The sequence below is a fragment of the Lampetra fluviatilis genome, chromosome 40, assembly GCF_964198595.1.
Source record: "Lampetra fluviatilis chromosome 40, kcLamFluv1.1, whole genome shotgun sequence".
Classification (NCBI taxonomy): domain Eukaryota; kingdom Metazoa; phylum Chordata; class Hyperoartia; order Petromyzontiformes; family Petromyzontidae; genus Lampetra; species Lampetra fluviatilis.
In genome coordinates, this window is record NC_136314.1 from 10,524,932 (window position 1) to 10,546,637 (window position 21,706).

Here is a 21,706-nt window from a genome sequence, read left to right on the forward strand (position 1 = left end):
TTTATTTGTTACGTGGAAAATCCCGTGTAGCTAATTTACCAAGGCTGGCTTGCGAGGGAGATCCGTGGGGTTATCAGCACAGGGCAAATACTGCGACGTCAGAGCTATCCGTACAGGGGAACAGGCAGCAACGGAACAAAGAGCGTCGGAGGTGCAGGCAAAAATGGTGCTGAGAGAACAAAACACATTAACCCTTTCCCGTTCTGATGACGTATGTATACATCATCAATTTTCTTCTGATTCCAGAAGAAAATGTTTAAACTTTATTGGTACCGAGGCTTCTACAAGGTCATGTGTCACTACGGTTCTCTGCGGTGAGTACCACGTCTTTGAAAACAACGGCGCTGCTACGCCTCTCTCAATAAAATTTACGCCGAGCCGAGATTCAGCTACAACTTGAAGTCGTTTCGGAAAGGGTAAGGGAGAACAACATTAACCGAGTGGCTATGTGAATGAGCAACTTTGCAAGCGAGATAATGAGCGAACTCGGCAACGAATGAACAAACGAGAGGGGGGGGGGGGGATGGTACTTGGCTTTGATCGTCTCCTCTTGACCTCCCCACTGCGGCTGTCCCTTTAGCTGTAGCTCGTGTAGGACGCGGCTGGGCTTGTACGCGGAGTTGATGAGCAGCGACAGGACCTGCGCACGTCGCCACACCGAGACCGCGACACAAACGGCGTCATCACGGTCATCGTCATGGTGGTTGTTGTTGTGGTCGTCATCGTGGTCGTCATCGTGGTCGTCATCGTGGTCGACATCGTGGTCGTAGTCATCGTCGTGGTGGTCACTGCGGTCGTGGTGGTGATCATGCTCTCATGCAAGACGAGGCCGGCCCTAACCTCCCGCAGGACGAGGACGCAGCTGCCCGGCCCGACCGACTGGGGGAGCTCGGCGATGCGGCCCTTGTTGAGGAACGGCCCCGAGAAGCAGCGGTGGTTGATGAAGATCTTGGGGCAGCAGTACTTGCCACTGCCGGGTCCTGGGGGCACACCGATCGCACGATCGCAAGGGCATCGCCGCGTCGGCACGCGCGGACCGCATTTGCCTACCGTGCTGTCGGCCACACCAGCCTCGTCACAGGCACAGCCACGCAGCCACTGGGGAGCCAGTTTCTTAATTCGGTCATAAATAAATGTCCCGATTAACTGTCCAGAGCAGTGCTTCCATGCGCACCGTGCCGATGATTCCACAAACCACGGCTGATTCCACCTCACCTATGGTGTCCCTCACTTCTACTGGGCTGCAAGGTGGCCATGAGAGGGGCGACAGATTATTGAATGAATCTGTGCGGAGCTTTGAGAGCACGGTCTCCTTGTCTGAACGGTGGGTATATTTTGGGTACCCTGTTTCTCGCGTGATATGCAGGAGGCTGTGGGTACGATCCTGACCCTGACGCCTGTATATATGGAATTTTCATGTCTCTCTCCCCGTGGTCGAGTGGATTTTTCTCCGGGTAGTCCGTTTTTTTCCTCCGCATTTAGAATCAAAGTGCGTTTAGAGCATTTTGCGGCTATAAATATCCACGTGATAAGCCACTTAATTGGGCTATCATTTGTGGCCAGGTCGCTTATGAAAAATAACTATATAGCTCAGTGGGTGTTAGCTAATAAAATAAAACATAGCTTTTAAATAGTCTCCCCTCTCTAGAGCCGATGTACCACCCATTAACAACGGACGTGACCGGAGCGTTCGTGAAGTCGCCCTGGGTGGATTAGCAGATCTCCCCTTCCGCCACCGTTTACCCGTGTCGCTTGGCTGCAGCGACAGCTCCCTCCGCGCCCGCGTCTCCCCCGCGGCAAATGGCACCGGCACTCTGCACACCGCAGAGCAGAGATCGGGCACACGCGGCGGGACGCGCTGTCGACGGCCGCCGGTGACCGTTCAGGCACGGTGACGTTCGGGGCATCGTCCCCTTACACCGCGTTCGCACTGCGCAGACACAGGTCAGGAAGCGCCACAGCGAGGCCACAGACACCGGCGAGTCTCTATTAAGAGCCAAGTGGGCGCGTTTCTAAGAGGCGCGCTCACGGTCCAATGAATGAGCCCCCCCCTACGTGCATGCACGTGTGCGCGTGTGCGCGCGCGTCAACAATATGAAGCATCCCTACGAGCCGCATTGGCAGCATGGCCTTCTGGGAGCACACAGGTATTTTGGACAGCGTTGATGGGAACAAGCAAACTCTGGCCCGGTTTTAACATTCAGTGTCTCATCAGCAGAGTCAGGCTCGCTCGAGCCAATGCCGGTCGAACAAGACCGGAGAGGCCACCTCCAAACAGAGTGGCTGATCGACGATCATCGCCACGCTCGGCACTCTGTAAATCCACTTCCGCACCGACCGATCGAGCGAGACGGTCGTCATCAACAGCTGCCGGACGCGGCAGCAAGTACCTAACGGGCCCGATGATGATGGCGAGATTCCGAGGGTCAAAACCCGTACGAGGTTTGCACGAAGACCCGCAAAGCTGTTGCAGTGAACTTCATCTATATTTTGTGTGCAGAGAAGAACGGACTCGTGTGCTCTCTGTGATCGTGCACGCTCTCTTACTGTTGCTTCGGCTGCACAACGGCAATCTTCCTGTGGGCGACGCCGACAGCTGCAAGACAGAAGAACGCCCACGCCCGTCACCCTCCCCGCGGCGCGAGCAGTTTCCTCCACCCCCTCTAGCCCAATGGCTCGACCCGCTCGGTTGCTTCCACAGACTCGTGAGCAGCGGCGGCTCAAGTTAAACGCCTGGCTTGGGACGGCTCTCACTCGAGCCAGAACCGAGCCGTGAGGATACAGGCCGTGCTCAACGAACGCAACCGGTTTGCACTCCTCTCTGCTAGTTTCACGCCACGACCACCGCTACCACGTGAAGGGGATGCGCAGAGATCCGCGGCAAAACTTTCCGGCTAGAAGCAGGGGCGCAACCTAACGGCGCCTGCTGCAACCCAGCCGAGTACCAGACTCTGACTCAAAGTCAAGGGGTTAAAATCTCAGAGGCAGCGACGCGGTGAAAGATGAGAACGGCGTCTCCCCGCGTCTCCCCCGCATCCCTGCCTGCATCACCACCGTGTCCCCCCAGCGTTTTCGCATGCACTTCCCCCCCATCTCCCCCGAGTCTCCCCTGCGTCTCCCCCGCGACTCCCCCACAACTTCCCCGGGTCTCCCCCACGTCTCCCCCATCTCCCCTGCGTTAGTGCATGCATCTCCCCCGCACGTCTCTCCCGTGTCCCCCCTGCATCTCCCTCGCATCACCCCGTGTCTCCCTCGTGTCTCCCTCGCGTCACCCCGCGTCTCCCTCGCGTCACCCCGCGTCTCCCTCGCGTCACCCCGTGTCATCCCGCGTCTCCCTCGCGTCACCCCGCGTCTCCCTCGCGTCACCCCGCGTCTCCCTCGCGTCACCCCGTGTCTCCCTCGCGTCTCCCTCGCGTCACCCCGCGTCTCCCTCGTATCACCCCGTGTCTCCCTCGTGTCTCCCTCGCGTCACCCCGCGTCTCCCTCGCGTCACCCCGTGTCTCCCTCGCGTCACCCCGCGTCTCCCTCGCGTCACCCCGTGTCTCCCTCGCGTCACCCCGTGTCTCCCTCGTGTCTCCCTCGCGTCACCCCGCGTCTCCCTCGCGTCACCCCGCGTCTCCCTCGCGTCACCCCGCGTCTCCCTTGCGTCACCCCGCGTCTCCCTCGCGTCACACCGCGTCTCCCTCGTGTCTCCCTCGCGTCACCCCGTGTCTCCCTCGCGTCTCCCTCGCGTCACCCCGCGTCTCCCTCGCGTCTCCCCGTGTCTCCCTCGCGTCACCCCGTGTCTCCCTCGCGTCATCCCGCGTCTCCCTCGCGTCACCCCGCATCTCCCTCGCGTCTCCCTCGCGTCACCCCGCGTCTCCCTTGCGTCACCCCGCGTCTCCCTCGCGTCTCCCTCGCGTCACCCTGCGTCTCCCTCGCGTCACCCCGTGTCTCCCTCGCGTCTCCCTCGCGTCACCCCGCGTCTCCCTCACGTCACCCCGCGTCTTCCTCGCGTCACACCGCGTCTCCCTCGCGTCACCTCGCGTCTCCCTCGCGTCACCTCGCGTCTCCTCGCGTCTCCCTCGCGTCACCCCGTGTCTCCCTCGTGTCTCCCTCGCGTCACCTCGCGTCTCCCTCGAGTCACCCTCGCGTCTCCTCGCGTCTCCCTCGCGTCACCCCGTGTCTCCCTCGCGTCACCCCGCGTCTCCCTCGCGTCTCCCTCGCGTCATCCCGCGTCTCCCTCGCGTCACCCCGCGTCTCCCTCGCGTCACCCCGCGTCTCCCTCGCGTCACCCCGTGTCTCCCTCGCGTCTCCCTCGTGTCACCCTGTGTCTCCCTCGTGTCTCCCCCGCGTCACCCCGTGTCTCCCTCGCGTCACCCCGAGTCTCCCTCGCGTCACCCCGCGTCTCCCTCGCGTCACCCAGAGTCTCCCTCGCGTCTCCCTCGCGTCATCCCACGTCTCCCTCGCGTCACCCCACGTCTCCCTCGCGTCACCCCGCGTCTCCCTCGCGTCACCCCGCGTCTCCCTCACGTCACCCCGTGTTTCCCGTGCGAGTCCCCCGTGCGTCCCCGGTGCTCACGTGGGGAGCGACGGGGCGCCCGCAGCGGGTAACCGTTGGACTCACTCCACCCGACGGGGAAGATGTCCATGGAGCGCACGTCCACTATGCAGTCGGGCTGCGGCTGCTGCAGGCCTGCACGCACACGCGTGGCACAAAACGGACGGGCAAGCTGCAAGCCAATGCACAGAGAGAGCCTCTCTCCGCTCCCTGCTGGAGGAGTCGAACGCGCAAGGGAACGTGGGCACGGAGAAGCCCTGCGTGGATTTCTTCCTCTCGTTACCACTGCGTTGTGTACCCGGGAGAGCCTCGCGAAAGCTTGGCAGAGTCCTGCCAGTAAATTGTCAGCAGCGGGGATGTTTGGCCAATTCCAGTTAAATCTATTTAGTCAGGTGAGAACTCACGAGACCAAGATCAAGTCTCACTACGCCTAAAAGAAACCTCAGCATAGAAATGTAGACCTAAGGCATCGCAAAGACAACGGAGGGCCTGCAACCCTTCTCTGAGAGTGACCCCGGACTGGGAGAGAATCAGCAGCTCCTCCAACCTCCTCTCCCACCGCTGCCATGTCGGAGTATAGTAGAATGCTTTCGTGAGTACAGTACGTAATGCTTACTTGATGGTGTTATAAGAATGTATTCTTTTTAGCTATGAACTAATGATTACCATCTGTATTATTATTGGTGCTATTACCGATACCCCGAAGAAGCCCTCATAAATATTGCTCATACGTAACAAATATAACGCTGTCGGGAACGCATCCCCACTTACAACAATGGAATAACGACCCCTTTTAGTGCTGATTCGGCGAGCGCTCACTTCTCCAGGAACGCATCTCGAGCGATAAAGCGAGAGCTGCCTCGACATTGGAGGGGTGGGGGTTCATTATGAGGAGGAAACCGCAGAACCCTGAAGAAAAACACGCAGAACAAGGGGAGAGAGAGAGAGAACGTACAAGCTCCATGCAGAAAGGCACCCCGAGTCGGGAATCGAACCCGAGGCTCTGCCGCCCAACAATTAAAAATACCACCACCACCGCCGCCGCCGCCACCGCCACCTTACCTTCCAGACGCAGCCACATGAGGTGGTGGCGGAGGTGCGTGACGGTGGCCACGCACAGCTCGCTGGGAAGCAGTGGGTTCACCACCTCCAGGCGCATCCCCTGGATGAACCCGTGCTGCGGCTCGTCCTGCGGCACACGCATGCACACGCGCACGTTCACCATCGCCATCGCGAGCACATTTGGTACCGCCGGCTATCGTTGTAACGTGCGCGGGGGCAATCCCAGGAAGGGGGAGATGTTGCCGAGTGTGTAATGGTAGTCGAGTCCAGTCCGTTCTCCTGTAACGCGTGTTGCTTTCATAACGCGTGCCGGATATAACGCGAGGAATGCATTCGGGAACATTTTTTTTTATTACGCAGATGCGAATATGGGTATAACGCGATCGAGTGAATAAGCAGTAGTGCGGCTGCCTCGGCATAGCATCCCAGAAGGTGGGATGCTGCTGGATGCTTCTAGATGCTACCCACGCACCTCAGTCTTTGTTCATCTTGCGTACGCATCTCACGTGTTGTCGCGGACCGTGCTTTACCCTACATTGCTTATCATTTATTATAACGCGATTTTTCCATAACGTGGTGTCCTTCAGAAGCACAACTATTACCGCCACGTTACAGGAGAATAGACTGTATAATAGATGACGTTTCAGGCAATGGCCCTTCTTCACAGCACAAGTACTCAGAGTCGTTCTCCGACACATGAAGAAGGGTTATTGTCCGGAACGTCGGGTGCTAATTGGGCCCGTTTATCGCGTTATAGGTGAACAGACTGTAATTTGCGGGGTCATTTTTCAAATTTTACAAATGTTGTCCATGACGCCCCCTCTTTTCGAATGACGTCACAGGATCCTTAACCGTCCACCGTGAAACGGACGGGCGCGTACATTTACCGTTCGCACTCCCGCAGCATTAACCAGGGCGCAGGGCGGCCGCCGGATTCGAACCGCGAACCTCGAACAAACGAGCGGAGAAAAGCGCTGCACACAGCTGGGCGACCACTGCCTCCCGGTGCGGCGTGGACAGGGGGCGGCGTCTCCGCCGGTGGAGGCCTGGAGGTCGCGGCAACCGTTGCCAGCAACGCATTCACCGCGAGCGACCGTGGCAACTCGGCGGGCAATCGACCAACCACACGCACGAACACTAGGAAATAACATAGGCCTTGTCTTTAGGCAAATGTGATCTACTTGCTGTACTGCCACCTCTTGGCCACTTTGCGGTCCAGCGGAGCGGCCCTGCCTCTGCCGTGGCTTCCCACGAATGTGACAGCGCACGGGAAGTGAAGCGTACCGTCAGGAAGCACGAGCCAGGCGCCGCCTCCGCTCCCGAGCTCTTCAAGTACTCGGCCCAGTCAAAATCCTGTCCCTCGTAGCCTGCCGCTCGCACACCACGCACACCACGCACACCAACACACACCGGCGCTCGTGAGCATGCACGCACCAGGATGCCTCCGTGTCGCCTCTTGCAGACTGTCGGGCCGAATGCCATTAGCGAGCAGCACCTGCGAAGGCGAGAATGGCACACAAGGGGGTGGTGTGGCCAGTGCCACGTCCGGCTACTTTGGTCTCCCCAGGGCTGATGTTTTATACACAATGCACCAGGTACTCATTTCAGGCTGTGTCGACCTAGCAGAGGCCCGTGACTAAGACACATACACGCACTTACACACTGCCAAACACACACAACAAATATAACAAAAATGCCCGTATAGCCTTAACAGACTGTTGGGATAAGTGCTGTTAGCAAGCACCGATGAAGGTCGGCACAGCACACGAGGGGGTGGGTGGCCAGCACCACGCCCGGCCGCCTTTATCTCCCCAGTGGCGATGTTTACACACTACACTAGGTACTCAGTTAAGGCTGAGTCGACATAGGGCATTCACAAACACAACACAGACATAACGAGTGCAGACACATACACAACAGCCGCCAATCGCCACTAGGTGATGGTGACGTTACTATAGTGCTGGTGCCAGGCTAGGTGCACTTTGAGGGCACTTAAAGAGACGGTGAGACAAATCCCTATTCTCTACAAGTTTGGAAAATGTTCTGCCAACATTGACATAAAAGTGGTTCCCGTACACACACACACGGATGTGGCGCACACGCAGCACACACAAATGTGACACACACAAACACACACGGACGTGACACACGCAAACACACACGGACGTGACACACGCAAACACACACGGACGTGACACACGCAAACACACACGGACGTGACACACACAAACACACACGGACGTGACACACACAAACACACACGGACGTGACACACGCACACCCTGTGTTCCAGCACGACGCAGGCCGAGGCCTGGGGATCCTGCAGGTTTGTGGGCGCTCACAGCGGTACCCACGGGATGGAAGGACAGGAATGAGGGGCCAGGGAACCCATTGGCCTTCTCCCACAATGGATGTGGCACACACACCTCCGATGAGCACGGTTGGCTCGGTACGGCACGAAAGAGGTTGAACATACATACGCACAATGCATCAAATGCACCCATTCATGCAACTGGCCAAAATTCTCTCCACGGGTCCTGAAAGATAGTCTTGGGACTCGGCGAGTCTCGCCTCACGACGGACACAACTACCGATGCAGGCAAACGGCGTAAACACTGCCAGGACAAACCTACGGCATAGTTTCGCCCGTGGCACTGCCACACCGGCGGTTTGGTTCTCAGATCCACAATCGCCGTACCGGGGGGCGGCGTGCAGGGCACCCCGTTCTTGAGGCTCCACTGCGCTGGCAGAGTGATGGGGCCATCGAGGGAACACACGAGGGGGGCGAGCGGCGCCACCTCCCCACCCGCCGCGTCCATCTCCACCACGAAAAACCGCTCGCTTAGCACCTGACACAAGCATAAAGAAACCCCCCCCCCCGGATAGCCTTAACAGACTGCTGGGGCAAGTACTGTTAGCGAGCGGTACCTGTGAAGGCCGGCACGGCGCACGAGAGGGTGGGCCTGGCCAGCACCACGTCTGGCACACACTGACGCGCGCACACACACACTGTAATGCACACACATGCACACACAAGACAACGATCCCCCGTTATAGCCTTAACAGACTGCTGGGGCAAGTACCGTTAGCGAGCACCTATGAAAGCCGGCATGGCACACGAAGAGGTGGGGGGCCAGCACCAGGCCCGACCGTCTTTGTCTCCCTAGTAGTGATGTTTACACATCGCACCAGGTGCTCATTTGAGGCTGAGTCGACCTAGGGGAGGCCCAGGACCGGTTCAGATGATCGTCACTGGTCTTGGCCATGATAGGGAATTGAACGCCAGTCACCGGGTTAGTAGCACAGTGCACAAACCACTGTGCAACCGCTCCCCACAGGCAAAAGCACGCACGCAAACACACACACAAACACACACACACACGCAAACACACACGAAAACACACACATGTAAACACGCGCTTGCAGCAAGTCCGTCTTGCGGTGCACTGGTCTTCGCCATGGTAACGTCAAATGAGAACTACTCCCGAGGTGTTAGCTGTACCAAGACGAGAGGGCCTGCCACAGGCTTGAGCTTGTCTGGGCGGTGGTGGTCTTCATCTTCTTGGTTCTTTCGGTAAAGTCACGTAGAAGGGAAGTAATAAAATAATAAAAATAAAACATAATAAAATGAAATAATTCTCACGACGTTTCCGCTACAACGCAAGCAGCCGTCTTCAGGTGAAGAATGAGACACTACCAAGCTAGGAGCTTATATATAAACTGGGCTGGAGGTGGAAGAGCGCCTTAACAAAAAAGAATGTGCATATGAAGAGGAATTTAGCATATTCATGGGAAATGCGTAGGAGGTGGGCGGGGGGGGGTTTCAAAGGCATATTATGCCCATGTAATATGCAGGATCAACAGCACCAAGGGGGGGTGCAGGGAGTAGCATTAACAAAGGAAAGGAATGTTATTGATATGTAGCTGCAGTTACTAAACAACCACGTAGAAAACTAAAGTATAAACTACATAAAAAACTAAAGTATAAACTGCATAGCACCATCAGTATACTTACTATACTCTACAATAAGCTGAGTTACTAACAGCAAGTAATACATTACAATTCTACGTCGTAAAAATTATATAATATGCTTCCATCTAAACTTTATTCTCTTACATCACACAAGCATATACCGTACTATATACTGCCATAGATAAACCCAACATTAAATTATATACTGTATTACTATAAACCACCCTATACCTTATACATTTCAACATAACACTATGTATTATTCTACCCACCCTAATGTGTATCGAAATGGTTTATTACGTCCTTCCAATGATTGCTAAGCCAGAATCCATCTTCTCGGTTAAAATTGTCTCTGTGTTTGTATATGTGGATCGCCTCATGAACGAATCTCTCATGATAGCCAGATGGCTTGCAGAGAACCTCTGTCTTGGAGAAGTCAATGTCATGTGAGCCCACTGAGTTGTAACAGTGATCTGCCACGGCTGAGGTGTTTGTCCTACCGTGTTTCAGGTCAGCTTTATGTTCACGGATGCGGTCCGAGACATGTCGTTTGGTTTCCCCAATGTAACTGCTACCACAGAGGCAACTTAGTTTGTAGACACCAGGGTACTGTGGTGGTGGTCTTCCTCGGATTGCTCAGGATTCAGCGGAAACGCCTAAGGCTCAAAGAACAAAACGAATGCCACATTCACGCTGGCAAGTAAGATTGGAGGGCCAGGTTCCACTGTGCAGCCCAGGCCTTCACCTATGACAGACATGATATGTTTAATGATTACATAAATACTGGATTAGGAAGACTCAAATTGATTATATAAATCAGATTTTTATATTTTCTCTTTGTTTCTCTGCCAAGTCTTATATATTTATTGTATTCTATAAACTAAACCATGTTTTATTTTACCAGGTAAGGCCCACTGAGCTAGATAGCTCATTTTCAGAAGTGACCTGGATATCACAAATGATAGATCAACAAAGTGGTTTATCACGTGGAAATTTATAGCAGCCAAATACTGTAAACGTGTGTTTCTAAATGTGGAGGGAAAAATCGGACGAGCTGGAGAAAACTCCACGCGACCATTCAAAGGCCGAGCCGGGCCCTTTCTTTGCCTGGTTATAGTGAGCTCGCTGGGCTGCATGTCCAGGAATAAGAATATCCATGAATGTCATAAATCAGGCCTCCATAGCCTCTAAACCAGTGGCTTCTCCAACCTGTGGTCTGCGCACCTCTGGTACTCCGCAAGACCGGGGAAGTGGTCAGTGTAATGGCTGCAGCCACGATGATTTTCACAACAGACCTGATCGCTTACTGCACGTGAGCGTGACGTCAGTTCCGTGACGTCCTGTCAGTGAGCGAGCCTACGACAATGTACGTGGCCTCAGGGTACACCTAGTCTGGCACAAGCGCATGTTTAAAAATGTGGAGGGCAAAAACCGGAGGACCCGGAGGAAAGTCCACGCGACCACCACAGGGAGAGAGAACACGCAAACCCACGACCTCCGGCATACCCAGGCGAAGGGAGTCAGCGTCTCGCCACCGCAGCGCCCCGCGGTGGCGAGAGGCAGAGAAGGAGCGGGAGAGTAGCTCCCTCTCTCATCTGAGCTGCATACCCGTGCCAGCGGCAGGAGCCAGCGGCAGGAGCCAGCGGCCGTTGTCGCTGTGCGTCGGCGAACGCACCTTGGTGACTGTGGCCGGGGCGATGCTGAAGGGCAGCGTTGGGTGCACGGCCTCCAGCTTCATGCCCTGGCTGAAGCGATGGCTTCGCGATTCCGCCACCTCCTGGAGACAAAACGGACAATCGAGTCGCACGTCGAGTGCCCGGGGCGGTGGCGCACGGGCCCAGCGGCCGGCAAAGCGCGTTTAATGCTCGATTATTGCAATTCACTCCTCTACGGGACGTCTAGCAAAATACAACAGCAAGCTGCAGCCTGTACAAAATTCTTCGGCACATGACGTGTCGTGACGGGTACTGGAAGATCCGCCCATGTCTATCCGGTGCTTGCTGAGCTGTATTGACTTCCGGTTGCTGAACGAATAGTGTTATAAGGTCGCACTCATTCCACACAAAGCGCTTGCCACAAATGAACCACAATACCTTGCTGATCTCGTCAAGGAGCATAAACCACCATCACGCGAACTCCGGTCATCCTCGCAGCAGCTTTAGGCTAACCATCAAACAAAGATGGTCACTGCATTGCGCGCTGTCTGGAATGCTCTTTCTTCCAATATTAGAAACCCACTGAAGCTATGCACTTTTTAATCTGGACTGAAAACTCATTTCTTTAAAACTGCCTTTTGTGTTTAATTTGTTGTCCTTCCCTCGCACCTTCGATTAGCAAGGTTGGCTACGTCCGGTGCGAAAGAAGTAAAAAATAATACAATAGTGCGCTGCATATAAACCAAAGCACGCCAAGTGCCATCTGCTAAAGGGTGTAACAATAGAGATCCCGTGGCATCATCCAAAGAAGAGACGCCATTGTGTGACGCGTCTCCGCTTGAGTAAGAAGAGCGGCAACGTCCGCACGCCCCGCACCTTGAAGATTTCTGGGGGGACCGCGTCCCGCGCGTCCGGGTCGTACACCTCCCGACGCGCCGCCTCCCACTGCTCCGCTGTGCGCAGAGAAGCGACGGCTGTGGGGGCACAGAGAGGAGGGCGGCGACGGCGGCCGAGGAGTCAGCGAGCGATGTGGTGCGAGACCGCCGAGACTACCACCATGACCACCGCAAAGCTCACCGTCACCGCGGCCACCACCATCATCATCAACCCCGCCATGACGACACCATCACCGTGCAAAGAGCCTCGTTCTTTCACTCATTATTACGATTCTGCTTGTTTACCCAGGAAAGCCTCCCTGGGTGTCAACTCTTTTTAAGGAGGCTCCTGCCAAGTTTCCGCAGTTGGGGGTGATGCTGCTGCTGTGTGTATGATCCCAATTGAGTACTTTTTTCAGCATTGGGATGTCAATGGGATGTCATTGACAAGTTATAATACCAATTACAGACAATGTAATTAGAATTTGGCCAATACCAATGGCAATGTATGTGTGTGGCTTTTTCTACGGAGGAGTAAAACTGGAGAACCCGAAGGAAACTCATGTCGAACAGGTGGGGGGGGGGAAGAGAACATACAAACTCCACGCCACACGGTGCCTGGGTCAGTACCGGAAACCCAAGCAGCGCTTATCGACGCGTGGCGCGAACGTCACCACCGCACTGCCGTCCTAAAAACGCCGAACACGAAACCAAAGCACACGAGGGGTGGGGGGGTGGGCGAGCAGACGAGGCGGCGACGGCTTGCCACGCACCGGCCGGGGGCTCCACGGCGCACCGGTTCCCGCGGGCCCAACCCAGCGGGTGGAGGCGCGGGTGGAGGTAGAAGAGCCACGCGTCGCGCGCCGCCTCCTCGGGGCCCAGCCCGCACGGCCGCAGCCGAAGGCGGCCGCCCACGTTGCGCACCACGGCCGCCGGCCACGCCCGCAACTCGCGCCCCGTGGCCTCCCGCACCTCCAGCCGATCGCCCGGCACAATCAGCTCCACCGGCGGCCGCCCACGGTTGGGCTGCGGGCAAGAGACGCCCCGGTAAGGGAAGGCGTAGACCCCGTGAGCCCGACCGCTCCCGTTTCGGAGAGACAACCCGAATAATGTAACGACGAGCATTGAGGCAACGGTGCTCCGGTTTACAGCCCGTAGCCAGCGATGGAAATTCCACATTCCTATGACGTTGGGGGTTGTCTACATAAGAGACTGTTGTTGACCTCTCCACTAAGTCCTACTCATTTTTATTGACTTCACAGGGATGATGGGCTCAGTTCAGGATTTTAGCTTTTGTCACTCTACCACTGAGAGTGAAGCTACTTAAACCAATGCTGGTAGACTGCTCGCATCGAACAAGGACCAATAATTAACAGAAAGGAGTCCCTAACCTAAATCAACCCTGACTGTTGACAAGACACTCAATGTTGAAACCGGGCAAGAGTTTGCATTTATTAAACCAATGCTGCTGAAAAGAAATTCACTCCCAGAAGGCCGCGTGGACCAGGGGATGTGTAAACCAAGTCTCGTGCTTGTCGTGCGGAGAGACGAATGTGGACAGAAGGCGCCCGCCCTCAAAGGCGGACGGCGCCATGCGCGTGACGGGCAGCGGCTCACCCCTTCCAGGAGGCTGGGCGGTGCGGTGCGGGCGTTCGCGAGGCCCTCGGCGAGCAGCGCCTCCCAGTGCGGGTGCTTCTCTCTGATCGCTGCAGGGAACGGACGAGATCGAGATCGGGGCGCCATTGGGGACAAAGCCATCAATGCCCCACCGCTCCCCTCTACCCTCCTCCGCCAGGCCCCACGCCTGCTCGCAGTGGACACGCAGCACGACCTGCGAAATAGATCTGCCCCGACCGTCTCCCACCACCTGGCCTTAGGCCTTCTCTTCCCTTTGGTCCCCGGACTCTTGGAGACCACTCCGATGCCGGTCTCGGCTATCGGCCGAGTCTCCCGTCGAGCTGCTTCGTCAGAGTCTAGCTCTGATCCACACAGCATTCCGGATAATACTTTTACCTCAAATATACTGTTCTCGACAGTCAGGCAAAGCAGTTGGCCTGAAGATGGTAGTACAGCAAGATTGGTTTTTCAACCTGTACTACTTGTGCTTGTCCTCTCATAAGCATGGGTTATCTCCAGGTACGCCGATTCCAGGCAGCTGCCTGTAATTAAAAGGAATGCTCAAGTGCAATGTGTGTCAATGGTCTTGGCCAATTCAATTACCACCACATGAAATAAACCCATCGGATACAACTTCGTTACGCAATAAATTGCACCACAATTCCAGCTCTGAGAAACACATTCCTGCGGGGGAAGCTAGTAGGAACGTTCGGTTGCTCGGTCAATTGCCAGGGTCAACGGCGGCGTGGTGTATTCCGTAAATATGCCCCACTGTGAGGGCAGCCACAAGCCGGAGTGAGTAGGTTAAACGTTGAGTTGTATAAGGGCACCACGGGGTGACCAGCCCCAACCCGCCCAGACCCACCCGACCCAGCCCCACCCCAACCCACCCAGCCCAACCCCACCCCACCCAGCCCAACCCCACCACTCCCACCCCCCCCACCCAGCCCCACCCTACCCACCCAACCCTTCCCCACGCTCCCCACCCAGCCCCTCCCCACCCAGCCCCTCCCCACCCAGCCCCTCCCCACGCAGCCCCTCCCTCCGCACCAAGCCCCTCCCTGCACGACGGACCCCATAATCCCCTGTGGGCTGGTGCAACCAGGAGGTTCCTATCAGTATTAAAATATGGATTTAACTGTCACGTGAAAAACATTACTCTCTTTAACACGTAGGCTTTTCTGACCAATATTAGGTTTTTAGGGTTAGATCACGTAAAATGTTGTGGGATTACTCTCCAACACACCTGTGTGCATTAGTCGTAACGAATTGACACATTTTGTTGACGTGACAAACCTTACTAATTGGCTGTGTCGAGTGGTGGCGGGTTTACCCACACATTCATATTTACGCGATCTAACCCAAAAAACCTTTATTATGGAGAACATTACTCTGATATGCAGGGTGAGTGGGAAAATTCAGCCTCCTACTGTGTGGACCAGAGAACATATTCAAGGGCTTTCAGAGGTAGCTCTGTGGTATCTGGTTCCATGGGCCTTTCTCCATCACAGGGTGGAGGATCCGTATGATGCCCTCTCCTGTGGCACAATGCCCATCTTATCTAAAGAAAATAGACGTCGAATAAAGACGGTCACTGCATCGCCCGCTTTCATATGCGTTTCTGTAGCTATCTGGAATTCTCTTCTGTCCGATATTTGTAAGCCACTGAAACTATGCACTTTTAAAAAGAGATTGAAAACGAATTTCTTTAGAACGGATTTTGTGTTTAGCTTGTTGTCCCCTTCCACTACACCTCCGATTACCACCGTTGGCTACGTACGGTGCGAAAGAAGTTTAACATACATACAAGATTTGAATTACATTTCGGGAAAATTCCCACAACGAAAATATCAGCACTTCCTCTGCGAGTGCTGACGCAGCCAGCCACCCGGTCCGCTCCCTGCCACTCCTCCTCCTCCTGCTCGGCCCTCGGCCTCTCCCGTGCCACCCTCCGCACCCCCCACCGCCACAGTCGGGGACCCGCCACGTAACTTACCGCACGGTGGCACCAGGCTGCGCTGGTGCCGGGCGCACCACCCCACGGGGTGCAGCTCGGCCGTCAGGATGTCGCGCCAGAAGTCGGCACTGCGGTCGCCCCCGTGCCCGACGGGGCGCAGCAGCAGCAGCGGGCCGCAAGTCATCACCACCTCCGCTGGCCAGAACGTGGCGGGCGGCGCGCCACCGTTCGCCACCTCCAGAAGCATGCCGGCGCTGAGACTGCTCTGTAGGCTCCGCTCCACCTGTGGGGGGTGGCGGCGCATCGTCATCATCACCGTCATAATCACCACCACCGCCACCTGGGGTTCGTTTTCTTAGCAATAGGCGCATCACCCCCTAGTGTGCAAGCTCAGCAGGACCCTCCTGAGAGTCTCGAGATTTAGGGAAGGATTTTACCAGGTAAGGCCCACTGAGCTATGAAGCTATTTTTCACAAGTGACCTAACTATCGCAAATGATAGTTTAACAAAGTGGATTATCAAAGTGGACATTTATCGCAGCCAAATACTCTAAACGCATGATGTTTATTCTAAATGTGGAGGGAAAAACCGGAGGACTCAGAGAAGGCGAGGTATTTAACATCTCGCCACCGTGGCGAGCAGTTAATCGAGTGTAGATACAAAGTAATCATGGGCTGTCAAACTTAGAGCATTTATAATTCTTGTTATGTTTAATTATTTAGACATGTTTTAATTTCTACATAGTATTTACTAAAGTCATTTAGTATATCCTCAATAACCGACCCATCGCCGGCGTGTGCACGCACGTGCAAGAAGCTGGTGTGTGGCGCAGCGATGGCTCCTATCTCGTCGAGGTACTCCTCCCAGCCGAACCAAGCCTCCTCCTCCTCCTCCTCGCCCTCCTCACTGCAGCACACGCCTAGGCAAAGAAACAATAAGCAGGCACACAAAGGCCTAAAGTATCAACTGGCCAGCAACAAACAGCGCTATCAAACATGCGGAATAAGAGTTAATGAGATGCTTGAATCGAACAAGGTTATTACAGTAGTCCCTCGGTTAAGTGACATCAGTTAACGGTTTTTTGGTTAACGTTTCGCCTCCCATAGAACCCCATGGTTTGACTAACTTTAAAATGTTGATTAACGGTATGTTGACGTTAAATCCGAATGCTCATTGGTGGGGCAGAGTGTGCCTCAGCTCATCAGCGATGCCCATTTATGAACTTTTAGACTTCGAGACTGGCTTTGTTTACAGTGTTTTCTGTTTTGCCAGTGGAAACAGCTCTCTTGCAGACTTTTACCTATTTTTCAACTTATAAGTGAATTCGATTAACAGTTATTTCGGTTAACAGCAGTTTTCGTGGAAGGGATTAAAAACGCTAACCGAGGGACTACTGTATTATAATCGCCTGGGGAAAACAGAGAGGATGGGAGGGAATTCCGCAGTGGAGCAGTGGGAGGGAAGTATCAGAAAAACACGTCCTGTGACCTGCAGCAGTGTGGCAAGTGAATGGGTGGGTGAGTTAGTTGTTGTGACCTACAGCGTGGTGGTTGAACAGTGTGGAAGAGACAAAAACAGGCTGGTGGTAGACCGAGTCTTCAACATGGGTGGACGAATTAACAAAATAATTGAATGGAAACAGTAACCATGGTAGTAACGATAGCAGAGTGATAAGGAGGTGACCGACAGCTGATGATTTTGATAAAGACAATGGTGCTGAAATAAACGCCTTGCCTACCTGACTCACTGGCATGGGCCGGGGCCCACGTAGCAGTCTGAGCCTCAGGATGGCCGTGCGACGCTTCTCTGGCTGCGGTGTCCGCCTCGCTCTCCATCGCGCGCTTCTCGGCTCCCTAGGCAGAAGGCATCACTTCTGCCCGGGCGCAGGTCTGGCTGAGTCAACAGAGAGCAGCAAACAGCATCGTTGGTTCCAAAAAAGCTGCCAAGTATCACCCTCAAAGTCAAGCACACATGCACGCATAAAGACAGAGACTAAAGACAAAGATCCCCCATATAGCCTTTAACAGACTGTTGGGACAAGTGTTGTTAGCGAGCACCTATGAAAGTCGGCATGGCACACGAGGGGGTTGGTGGCCAGCACAAGGCTCGATCGCCTTTGTCTCCCGAGTGGTGATGTTTACACACCACACCCGGTACTCATTTGAGGCTGAGACGACATCGGGGAGGTCCAAGACCAGTTCAGATATTCGTCACTGGTGTTGGCCACTGGCATCGAACTTGGGTTGCCGGGTTCGTAGTGTAGCACACTAACCGCTACACTACCGCTTACCACACATACAGATAAATGCACACGCAGACACACTTAAAACGGCCTCACGGAATCTCAATACTCTGTTTCAGGAGGGTACTGCTCAGTGGTTTTGCAGTAGAGGAGTATAACAATTAAGTGACTCAGTCGCGACTCATTTTATTGTACATTTGGCATATTTGGGCCACGACGCAGAAACGCAACAGCCTACTCTTTTTCAAATTGCCACGATTTTTAGTTGTTGTTTACATCCATTGTGAAGCAGGTTGTGCGTATTTTTTTGACGGTTAATATGCCCAGAATATTAACCGGGGCCAGCCTGTCAGAATCGAACCATGTACCCACTGCAGCACTCCACGTGGCAGCCACACGGACACGTTTCACCTGCAGGAGTACGCTGTGTACAACTAGCCGTGTACAACTAGCCGTATACAACTATCCGTGGCAATGCGTGATCCGTCTTTGTTTTCTGGTCGTCAGGTTTCATCAATATGAACCACATCGTTTAATGACAGACATTACACAGAGAAAAAATACTGATTAATGCAAATTAATTTTTAAAAGGTAAATCATATAGTTTCAAATGTTTTTCTTTTAAAAGTTTTAGCCAATTAAGGAATAAAAAAGTGCAATATTAGGCATTAAAAGTGCCATCAATCCACAACATTGCACAACAAAAAACGCAGAATCGTTTAAAAAATGGTGTAAAGCTTACTCCTCATTAAATTATCTAATGATGGCATGACATCTGTTGCTATGTTTGATTCTTTACATATATTTGGTTTTCGACAATATAATTTAATGAGATTATTCCGTTAGTACGTCCTCAATTAGCACGGATGGCTACGTATGGTGCTAAAGAAGTTCAACATACACACAATAATTCGCAACATGCATGGCACGACATTTGCTATGCTTTAATGTTTTTTTCACGCTTCATCTTTGCCAATATACTGTAAGTACAAATCTTATTTATAATATGGGCAACATTAAATAAAAGCGTCCTCAAATGTCGACAACATATGAAATAATTAGAGGTATGAAACATGGTCAATTATCAAACATATAGAAAGATAACGCATTGCAATGTTGTCGAGATACGCCCCACATATGGTGCTCACACCACTGTCACACGCAGATGCTTGTGCCCCCTCCCATATCGTCTCGTTTGCCAAGCCCTCTGACGCCTGCTGTTGTGGAGTTTGCGTCTCTCTCTATACCCCCGCGGTCGCGTGGATTGAGAATACAGTATACTAAATGACTTTAGTTGAACACTTTGAAGAAATTAAAACATGTATAAATAATCAAACATAGCAACAGATATAAATGCCCTAAGTTTGACAGGAGATGATTATTGTATAACTACACTCGAAAAACAGCTCGCCACGGCGGTGAGATGTTAACTACCTCGCCTGGTATACAGGAGGTCGTGAGTTCGATGCCAAACCTGTATATTTTTTGCTTGCATTTTCTCCCTGGATTCTTCTCCGGACCCTCCGATTTTTCCCTCCTCCACATTCAGAATCAACATCACACACTTTTAGACTATTTGGTTGTTATAAACGCCCACACGATGAGCTATCACTAGCGATGGCCAGTCTCGCTTCTAATAGCCATAAAGCTCAGTGGGCCTTACCTTGTAATACAAATAATATATATAAAATAACAATTACAACCTTGCTCAACCCACACACATACACACGCGTGTCAATTTATATACTGCAACGTTGATCGAGAGCGCCGTCCGTGGCTGGTGGCTCGGCTGTCTCGGGCCCCCTGTGGCCCCACAGATTGAACTCTGTAACGCGTGATGGGGGGCAGGGGGTCCAATGAAGCGGAGAGCTCCTCCTGTATCAACCCTGGAGGGGTCTCGCCAGTGAACAACGTTCGAGAATCGATGGGCGCTTTGTTTTCACCCTCCCTCCTCAACCTGTCGATGGAATCGCGGACACCACGGAGGGCCCCAGCTCGGAGCCAGGGCCCCGGGCAGGGCCAGGCCGCGTCCGGCCTTCACTGGCCTCCACGCATTTGCCATTACGAGCCCTTGCAATCCGCTATCGCCCTGGACGAGGTCCGGCGGTGACTTAAAAAAAAGAGACGAAGTCACGGCGACTCTTCCCATTGTTTGCGTTTCCTCAATTACGTGGAGGGGCAGAGCGAGCGGGGCAGAGCGAGCGAGGCAGAGCGCGTTATTCCATCAGATCGCGGCAACGTCTGCCGCTCATGACAACCACTGCCTTTGAATTGAGAATTGAGCAGAGCGCGTTAAACCACCATCCCCGCAAGTCACGCAACACGACTCTCGCAACGCGATTCAGTTTTAAGAACAACAAATATAATGGGGGGCTGGGTGTGTTTGGTTGTTAAAGCGCCGTCCCAGCGCCGTCGTTGCGTTCAACCGCGCGGCGGCGGTCGAACCGCAGTTTGCCGGCAGCTCGGCGGCAGCGCTCACCCACCCCGCCTGGCTGCCCGGCTCGCTGCCTGTAGCAGCGGCAAGACGCCGTGTGATGGCGCCACGAGCGAGGTTCGTCTTCTTCACCCCGAGTCGTCTCCCACCAAACCACCGCCGCCACCACCAAACAACCACCAAACAACCGCCGCCTCGGGGCCCTCCGCGCGTTCACCGCTCGCGAGCCACGAGGTCACAAGGCCCCGTGGGGGCCCCGCGGCTCGCGGGGAAACGAGCGGCCACGGGACCGGTGGCCGCCTCCACGTCTCCAGCCCCACTGCCACTTCACGACGCCCCCCCGCCTGTAAAACCTCGAGCGCAGCAGCGCTGCAGACTCACGAGCGCTCGCCCCATCCACGACCCACAACGACTCGCTGACCCGAACCCGACGGGATCACGACTACCAACCCTGGCCGCTTTGTCCCCGACATGCGAACCATAACGCTTAAATACTGTGATTTACAAACACGACCCCCCCCCCCCCATCCATATCTTTCAACATAAAAACACGAATGCGCTAGCCACGAACCCCAATGCTTAACTGCTTAGCACTCACCACCATTAAACCTGTAGCCACCTAACGCCTCACGTTGACGAACACGAACCCTCCCCCAGCCCCGATGCTGTGACCGCCTCTCTCCGCGTTCATCACTGGCCGTGCTGTCTGAGAGTGTTAATCAACTGCAGGGTCTAAACGGCGTTGTGTTTGGTGCTTCACGACGTAGTGTTTGGTGCTTCGCTGCGCGCCACAAAATCCACTTCTGCACGGCCGCCGAGACGAATTTCAACTCCGGTGGAAACAAGAGACAAAGTTCCCCCGTGTAGCCTTCACAGACTGTTGGGGCAAGTGCCGTGCTCGAGCGGCAGCACCTACGAAGGCCGGCACTGTGGCACACGAGGGGGTGGGTGGCCCAGAAAACACGCCCGGTCGCCTTGGTCTCCCCCCTTAGTGGCGACGTTTACACACCACACCAGGTACTCGTTTGAGGCCGAGTCGACCTAGGGAGAACCCGGGGACCGGTTGAGATCTTTGTCGCCTGTGTTGGTGGCCGGGTGCGGTTAATCCGACTCGGCTGGTCCGGGGGTCATCGTATACGCGCATTGTACACCGACGAGGCACGAAACCTACAGCAGGTTCAAAGGTGTGCGGAGAGATGACGCCTGCTTGTAAACCACACGGAGGGGCTTAATAATGATGGTGCGCCATCGGGGGCCCAGGCACCGCCGACAACTCGAGACGTCGCCAAGACCTCGGCCAAGTGGAAGTGGCGCTCTGGCAGGGTGCGCGAAGCCCATGTCGTGGCCGGGA

The 21,706-nt window shown here is 54.5% G+C and overlaps 1 protein-coding gene across 4 annotated transcripts in view; it reads right to left on the reverse strand.

Annotated features, from left to right (window-relative positions):
• LOC144946235 (scm-like with four MBT domains protein 2) overlaps positions 1-21,706 on the reverse strand; it is a 43,554-nt gene that overhangs the window by 18,073 nt on the left and 3,775 nt on the right. For 2 of the 4 annotated variants that reach the window (XM_078875113.1, XM_078875110.1), the window contains exons 2-16: positions 17,418-17,568; positions 16,486-16,598; positions 15,719-15,962; positions 13,723-13,811; positions 12,879-13,131; positions 12,107-12,204; positions 11,251-11,352; positions 8,301-8,451; positions 6,887-6,969; positions 5,603-5,729; positions 4,562-4,675; positions 2,548-2,596; positions 1,744-1,814; positions 841-980; positions 531-640 (exon numbers count right to left, since the gene is read on the reverse strand). In XM_078875113.1, coding sequence (XP_078731239.1) covers positions 531-640; positions 841-980; positions 1,744-1,814; positions 2,548-2,596; positions 4,562-4,675; positions 5,603-5,729; positions 6,887-6,969; positions 8,301-8,451; positions 11,251-11,352; positions 12,107-12,204; positions 12,879-13,131; positions 13,723-13,811; positions 15,719-15,962; positions 16,486-16,598; positions 17,418-17,514 — 1,841 coding nt within the window. In that variant the 5' untranslated portion in view covers positions 17,515-17,568. Of the gene's footprint in view, positions 1-530; positions 641-840; positions 981-1,743; positions 1,815-2,547; positions 2,597-4,561; positions 4,676-5,602; positions 5,730-6,886; positions 6,970-8,300; positions 8,452-11,250; positions 11,353-12,106; positions 12,205-12,878; positions 13,132-13,722; positions 13,812-15,718; positions 15,963-16,485; positions 16,599-17,417; positions 17,573-19,395; positions 19,593-21,706 lie in introns of those variants that run through there. The other 2 variants (XM_078875112.1, XM_078875111.1) reach the window with 2 other exon arrangements.